At 35.4% G+C, this 8,226-nt stretch overlaps 1 protein-coding gene across 1 annotated transcript; it reads right to left on the reverse strand.

Moving 5' to 3' along the window:
- Positions 1-7,106: 7,106 nt before the first annotated feature.
- LOC141607109 (non-specific lipid-transfer protein 1-like) lies at positions 7,107-7,997 on the reverse strand. Its single transcript, XM_074426466.1, has 2 exons — positions 7,651-7,997; positions 7,107-7,116 (listed from the first exon to the last, which is right to left on the reverse strand). The coding sequence occupies exons 1-2, from the start codon at positions 7,995-7,997 to the stop codon at positions 7,107-7,109; spliced, it is 357 nt and encodes a 118-aa protein (XP_074282567.1).
- Between the last annotated feature and the right edge of the window lie 229 nt (positions 7,998-8,226).

Genomic DNA, 8,226 nt, shown 5'->3' on the forward strand with positions numbered 1-8,226 from the left:
CAAGATGGCCGATTGTTCGAACAAAGCGGAGTTCAATGCCATGTTCAAGAAGATACCGAAAGGGGCTCAAGAACGTCTTGATGGGGCGTTGGCCGACTATCACCAAGAGTGTAACGAAGACTCGAGTGATGGTGAAGACCAACCATGGATGGGCTCACTTCAAAGGATTAGCGCGATGGGGAAGTATGAAGATTCCTGCGCCAAGAAATCCAACGGGCTCATGTACGTGGACTTGATGGTGAATGGGAAGCAAGCACGAGCCTTGATCGACTCGGGCGCCTCCCACAACTTCGTTACGAAAGAGGAAGCTGATCGGTTGGGGCTAGTTCTGCGGGATGCTAACAGCTGCCTAAAGCCGGTCAATGGGAAATTGAGACGCGTCCAAGGAGTGGCTAAGAAGGTCGCGGTCCAAGTGGGTGAGTGGGCAGGGGAGATCGACTTCACCACCGTTCCGCTGGATGACTTCAAGTTAGTACTCGGGATGCAGTTCTTTCAGAAAGCATTGGTAGTATTGAAACCGAGTGACGGATCGATGCTACTAATGGGGTCTATCGTAGTGAATACGGTAGATGGCGACGAAGACAAGGGGCAGCATCGAATTTCGGCCATGAGGGTGATACCGATGCCGAAACAAGGGATGCGACCTTGGAGAATGCCTAAAGGCTCGGTGGAGCCGGGGACGAACAAGACCCAGGCTAACTACACTGCTAAGTGGCCTGGGGGACGAAAGAAGAGTCTACCTCCTCACCGAGGAGTAGACAATGAGGGCCGAGATTCCCACATAAGTAGGCCTCGTACCATCAGGGGGGCACGTCGATGTGCTGAATCGACGTCCTGGTTTGTGGGTCAGTCGACCCAAGAGATAAGGCCTCGTACCATCAGGGGGCCGCGCCGAAATGTTGATTCGGCGTCCTGGAGATCTCACATTCCCTTGAATGCAGGTGCTGAAGTGACGAGAGATAAGATGAAGGTCCGCTGGGGCCAGTACTTGGAGGAATCCCGAGAGAGGTCTTTTCAAGCAGCGGCAAAGTGGACTTTCCCGAGAGACAAGGAGCACGTGTTGGACTTGGAGAACATGATGTTCGGCAGCTTCTATGTCAAGGAACTCCAGCCTATCCTTGAAGGGACGAAGAGGCCAGTCTTTGTTTGGGACGAAACGCACATTCAAGCCGAGTTGTACAAGCCAATCCCCAACACTGCATGGACAGTCAGAGCTCACCGAGGATGTCTCACTGAAGCACCATTCAAGATTTTTGTATTGTCGAGGGCGGCAACAGATTAGGTGGGGGAGAGTGTGACGATCCGCACACCCGAACCCTTAGATTTATTTCATGCTTATGTAATTTCAGTTCCTTTGTATATTTGTAGTAAATACTTTCCTAGTTTAGCATAGTTAGAATAGTTTTCTTTCCATAAATAGGTATATCTTTATTCTGAACTAAACTTGTAAAATCAATGTTTCCTGCTACCAGGATGTAACTATCATATTTCCCTCTTTAGGGAGTACTAGTGAATGAAAATATACTTCCTACCTTGTGCCTTCGTATTGCTTGTTGTTGCTTTGTTGTGAACGACTCTTAACCTTCACTTTACTAACAAGCCGTGTTTGTGGGATCGACACTAGGATCCCGACTCACACCCCCGAGACCGATTACGAGTGCCTAGTGCCTAACAAACACTAGAGCCTAACGCTCTCGTTGCATCCTGTCGAGTGTTGCCGAGACCCGAGTAACGTGCTAGTGAGCGATCCATCACTAGTTCGAAGATCCTTGTCGCTTGCATCTTGCCTTGAGACGGGTAAGGGTGCACGCCACGATCCGGCAAAAGTACCGGACCGTGACACTTGGCATAGACAAACAAGAGCCAAAATGAAGAATTGAAAACTCGGTTTCACAAGAGTCAACTTCAAATGGATATATCTCGAGTTCTAAAGCTCGTATCAATGCAAGGCCAATTTGAGGTGAAAACTTGTGATCTTAGCTTTCCAACGGTAGGTCACACGCCTCGTTTGTCCAAGAAACGAGAGAGATATGGCCTTCGCAAGATGCTGCTGTCACTCTGAGTGCGCAGCCTGCGCATAATTGTGCGCAGCCTGCGCTTCTACGCGCTGCTCTGGATTTCGCAATTCTAGTTCCGTGTTTTGGGCTTTCTTAAGGGACTTAACCTAGATTATCGTGCCTTCCTATATATATCTAGAATTTTGAGATCTAAAAGTGGGGACTCCTACTCACATTCACCTACCATCCTTTCATCTCATCTAATCTCATTCTTAGGGTTTAATCTTGTAATAATTTAGAAGACTATTTCCATTTCAAGTTGTAATCTTTCCTTATTTCTTTGGGTTTTGAAGACTATGGAAGGCTAAATCCTTCCCTTCTTGGTGTAATTCATCCAAAGTCTCCAACTTTGGTATTGTAAGACTCTTTTAATCTCTTCTATTTATCTATTGATCTTTCCTTATGCCTAATTCTTATGTTGAGTAGATGAATGTTAGAATTGATCACTCTTGCATCTTGTTTACCCAACTATTGCAAATTCTAGAGAAATGGTTTAATCTATCTAGAATTAATTGGAGCAAGCTTGTTGTATGTTGATTTGGTTTAAAGGATTCATGCAATAAGTAGGAAATTTCATGTCTTTTCTCATTTGTATGGTTTAATCTTGTGAGAATTGATCCTAGCTTCTTGTCTTGGCGTATCTTTAATGCTCATGCTTAACTTGCACTCATGGTTTAATGAATTGTTGGTTAAACTTGAAGAATATACATAGATGGTTTAATTTGTATATGTTATCATCTTGACTTGAAAGTATTGGGTAGAAATTAAGAGGAGAGTTGTTAAAGAGTTAAACTTTACCATTGTTGGTTACAAAGGAAGAATTGCACCAAGTTCTCTTAATTATTGAATCATCTTACTCACCAAGTGTTTGTTATATTGCTTGTTAGACTAAGATTGCAAATTTTACTTTGTTTCATGTCACCAATCAACTCAAAAAACCCCCTTTTCATGTCTCTCTATTGTTTGCCATTGTGAATAACCATTGTTTGTCTATAGCTTTGTCATTAGTAGTCAATAGTTTACAATTCAAGTATTTAGCTTAAAAGACCTTCTCTTGGGACCGACCCTTACTTGCACTATATTACTTTATCATTTAGAGTAGTCTAGACTCTAGAGTATAGTTTGGCTTATAAATTGTTAATTTGATAGGCTAATTCTAGTATATTACGACACCTAGTTTTGTCCCTATCAGTTGTCCAATTTTATTTTGGAGTGTCTCAGTCATCAATTGTTATTCTTTTTATTTTAAGAATGAATTTGATGATGAGCAATTTGATCATTCACACTTCATTTATTTCACTTGTCATTTAGTAATTGGCCGTCTCCTCTTATTTTGGTCTTTGTGACAAAATCAAAGAACAATAATTGACCGGAACTAAGGGAGTAACTTATATAAAGTCACTAAATTCATCCATATTTGTTTCACTTTTGAATGTTTGGGAATACGTACCAAGCAAATTGAAAATATAATGGCGTTTTCCGTAACTTTTTGATTACTTTCTTCGTAGCATTTTTTTTAAAATGTTCACTTAACTCCTTTTACTACGATTTATTTCAATCATTTCACAATTAAGGATGTCAAATTATGAAATAATCCTGTATACTAGTTGAAAAGCCCGTGCGATGCACGGGGCTTTCATTAGGATTATCTGTAAAAATATATTCTTAAGTTGATAGAAAAGTCCTACTATGTTGTCATTGATGGAAAAAAAATCGTTGTTGATATAGATGATAACCGATGAATTATTAGTGCTTTTAGCGTAAAAATTACATGCTCCTACTTGTCGCAAGTAAAAATTTTCAAAACCATAACCGCTTCAACTTTGGGAGATCTTAAAATAGTTTCGTTCCATTTAAATGTCATATACCCGTCTACTCTATAACTTTCTCAAATAATTCTGATATTATTTTCCCATATATAACACCCATGGTTGTCACGATTTAAAATTCAGTTTGAGTCTAAAACTTTATTTATATTCGCTACATCCAAGACAAATGCGATATAGTTGGGCACTTGTGATAGATTTTTCTTTTTTATCAAATTAATTTGCTTTTTTCTTATTATAGAGTTAACAATAATTTTTATTCTTATGTAGAAAGCTAACATTTATTTTCAACCAATTGCTTATTTATTCTGTTCCTCGTGATTTTGGAGTATATATGTACCTTGTGTTACAATGCCTAATTGCTAATATTTATTCTGAACCAATAGCTATAGTGGAGATTATAACATTAAAAATGGAACTTGAGATCAACTACTAACAATAGGGTCAAAATAATTAAATACTGGCAAAAAAAAAACATCAAGAAGTAATTAATTAGATATGACGTAAGGTCGAGCGATCATGAAAAATCTCATATTTAGGCTTTATTTCAAAGAAATTAGCTCTTGAGCAATATTTGATTTATCTTAATTTTTTGTAATTATTTGATAGATAAATTATTTACCAAAATAAGAGGAACATGTGAGAAATAAGTTACCTATTTTTTTATTCATTCAATTTATAATATTAAATACAGAGAACTTATTATGTCCTTTTATATCATTTTACCAAAAAAACAACTACCTTTCGGTTAGTTTGCCAAACATTTTTGGCTTAATCAATTAAATTATCTTCTCTTAATTTTCAGTTACCTTTTAAGCTACATTTTTAGGTTTCAGTTAACTGTTCAGTTAGTATGACAATTGAAATTTAAGATATAGTAGAATTAATTATATTTTACTCCTTTTTGAAATCCATATTTTAAAAATTACTCCCTTTTGAAATATTTTGCTAAAATTACTCCATTAAGTTGCATTTTTTCCTAAAATTGCTTTAAAACTTCAATTTATGACTTATTTCCCTGTTTTTGAACTCTCCCTCCATTTGTCAACATAGTTATACCTTTTAAAGTATAAACTAGTTTTAAACCCGTGCAAAATTGCACGGGTATGTATTTGGGCCACAATGAATGTTTTTTTATGTATATTTGTTTTTGTATTTCTATTGTACCTATCTAATTGGTCTAAATCAACGATGTACATAATTAATGTTTAAATTTGTTACAAGCATGTGTTCACATGCACTGGTTTATAAGGAAATAACGTAATCTACTCTTGTAAATAAAAATTGCATACATAAAAAACTTTACATTCGGATAAAAGAAATATAATCTAATAATCAACTTCAACATATGCAAGTTATTCTAAAAATTGAAAAATTTCATGATACACTACATTAGTAGTCGTAGTAGAAGTACGCATATCTGAGTCACAAATTAAAATTTTCAAGCCTTCTTTTCGGGTGACCCTGGAAAGTGCGACATAAAGCTGGCCATGACTAAACACTGGTCTTGGGAGATAGATGCTGACCTGAGATAAAGACTGCCTTTGACTCTTGTTTATCGTCATTGCAAAACAAACAGCGATGGGGAATTGTCTTCTACTGAAACGTACCGGAAATCTACTGGTGTCCAATGGAGTAAGTGTTAATCGAGCAATATGCACTCTATCACCTTTATGACTACTAGTTAAGACAGTACATCTTATCACGTGTGCCCCCAGATCAGTCACAATGAGTCTCGTGCCGTTACACAACCCACGTGATTGATCAATGTTTCGCAGAAGCATCACCATAGCACCGACCTTCAACTTCAATTGGTAATTCGGGAGTCCAACACATTTAATCACTTGTAAATTAAAATAAAATTTATTTATTTGTTTTTTAGAGTAAAAAAAAATTAAAAATAACTTTAAATGCTTGTTGAAGACTATATTAACTCGGTTTCCTATCATTGTCACCTACCAATTTCGGTGTGCGCGGCTGATAGCTAAGATGCCGAATTTTATATTCCAAGTACATATGCCGTCATTATTGTTTTTTGAAAAAAAAAAATTTGTACCCTGTAGTTTTAAAAAATTATGTTGTGAATTTGTGGTAAAATAATATTAACAAAAATACATGTAATTCATTTTTGTAATTCATTTCCGTTGTAGGTTCGATCCCGTATATAACTGTAATTCCTTCTGTAATTTTATTGTGTAATTTTGTTTTAAAAATTATGTAATTTAATCACATTTACTCGCATTTGTAATTAATTCTGCGTAAATGTTATGCATTTTCTTTACACGGAATGTATTAATTCGAAGAAGTATTCCATAAGATTATTTTATATAATTTGTTGCAACATGGAATTTAGCGCATGTTCGAAAAGACGGATATCTGAATAATTAAATACGTTGCACACTCATGGGTCCCACCATAACCTGGATTTTCCAAAAAAAAAATGCATTTATGACGTGGCGCGCTGTACAATGAGTATTGTCTTCTGAATTTATATAGATAAGATTGGCTAAGGCACAATTGGAATAAGTTCAAAAACAGACGAAATAGTTCACTTAAATTGGAATTTTAAATGAATTTTAGGAAAAAATGCAATTTTGGAGTAATTTTAGCAAAAAAATTCAAAAGGGAGTACGGTAATTTTAAAAATGTGAATTTCGAAAGGAAGTAAAATATAATTAACTCGATATTATATATGAATAATGTGTATTATAATTAATATATCATATAATTGGTTACATTGTGTATTTTGAGTATTATCTATTTATATTAGAATAATCTTATTATTAAAGTAAATTTAATAATCTACTTATATTAGGATAACTTTATTAAAATATTAAAAAATTCTACTTTTATTAGGATAATTTTATTAAATGTGTTTCGAAATCTAGTCTTGTTAGGAATTCTGAAAAAGTTGGACTCTCTAATATCGCCTGAAAAGTTTCTGCTTTATATATATGTATTGATTATTATAATAACAAAAGAATTAAAAGTCATAGCTAAAAAGAAGGATATAATAATATAATACGAAATACCATTAATTTATATCCGAATTCCGAAAGTACACAGATACATGGAAATTTGTGGACTATGAAATAGGATACATCATGCATCAGATAATTTTATTACACATAATAACGTAGAAAGCCGTACTTATGACAAGCAAGCTACATAATACTAGTGCTTCTGAGTTCCGTCCCCCCAGTAAACTCATCTTCTAAGCCGTTTACTGCACCCTGCAAAAAATATATACGGAGTAACGTGTAAATAACATGCATCATTGTAATATACTGCGTAATTGATTTTGATTTCACAAAACAATTTAAAATACAAATATATTATTATTTTACTCGTTAATTTATTAAACAAACAATACTCTCTTCTCGTTCATTTGATTTTATTTAGACTCTTATTAGGTGGTCACACTTCAGCCACATTTTTTTTTCATTTATATTATTTTCGTTACTAAAATTATAACGTATGAAATATTTTTATAGCAAAGTTAGATATCTTGTAAATTGACATAAATTTTCCATATTTTTACTACTCCCTCCATTCTAATAGTTTGTTTACTTTTTTTTATTCGTTGTGAGAGAAATTTTAATAAAAAGTAAACAAATAAATGGCATGGAGAGAGTATATATTAACGGAACCGGTTTATAACTATGTCAACAAAGACATATAATTAAAAATAATGGAGTGCATGCGTTTGAAGGGATGATAAGAAAACATATAATAAGAGAAGAAGAATAAATAAAATAGAGTCATACTGAGCACAGTTAGTGGTAGGGCTAATCTTGTAAGGAATGTTAACACCACACTGGCCAGGGAGGGAAGCTGCATTGTTATAGTTGAGACCGGTGATTCCAGAGGCTAATGACTTAAGGCAATTGCATGCAGCTTGACGGTCCGTGGTGGTAGTAGCAATGCTATTGAGGTGGCTAATGCCACTACAACAAGCACTAGTTGACGGTCCCTTTCCGGTTAAATAACTGAGGCATGATGAAAGTGAGGAGCTCACCGTGCCACAAGTGATAGTGGCCTCAGTGTATGGTGCAGCCAACACCATGCACAAGAACAAGGCACAAACAAATTTGGTTAAACCAGAGCTAGCCATTATATTTGATATTGTGAAGAAGGGTTTTAATTTGTTATATTTGTTTTTAAGGGAGGATGGTTGATGGTTTAGAAGGTTTGGTGCATGCTCTATTTATAGGCTAAGTTTGATAGGTTTTAATTAATTTTGGGAATGAAATTCAAAATTGTGATTAGTGAAATTAATTAAGGTGGGGGGTGAGTTATTTGTTGGTAGTTGATATATTAAGGGGGCGTTTGGTTCAATCATT

Source organism: Silene latifolia, chromosome 10 (genome assembly GCF_048544455.1).
Source record: "Silene latifolia isolate original U9 population chromosome 10, ASM4854445v1, whole genome shotgun sequence".
In the NCBI taxonomy this organism is placed as follows: Eukaryota; Viridiplantae; Streptophyta; class Magnoliopsida; order Caryophyllales; family Caryophyllaceae; genus Silene; species Silene latifolia.

Coding starts and splice junctions, on each gene's coding strand:
- LOC141607109 (XM_074426466.1), bottom strand. CDS start 7,997: ATGGCTAGCTCTGGTTTAACCAAATTTGTTTGTGCCTTGTTCTTGTGC.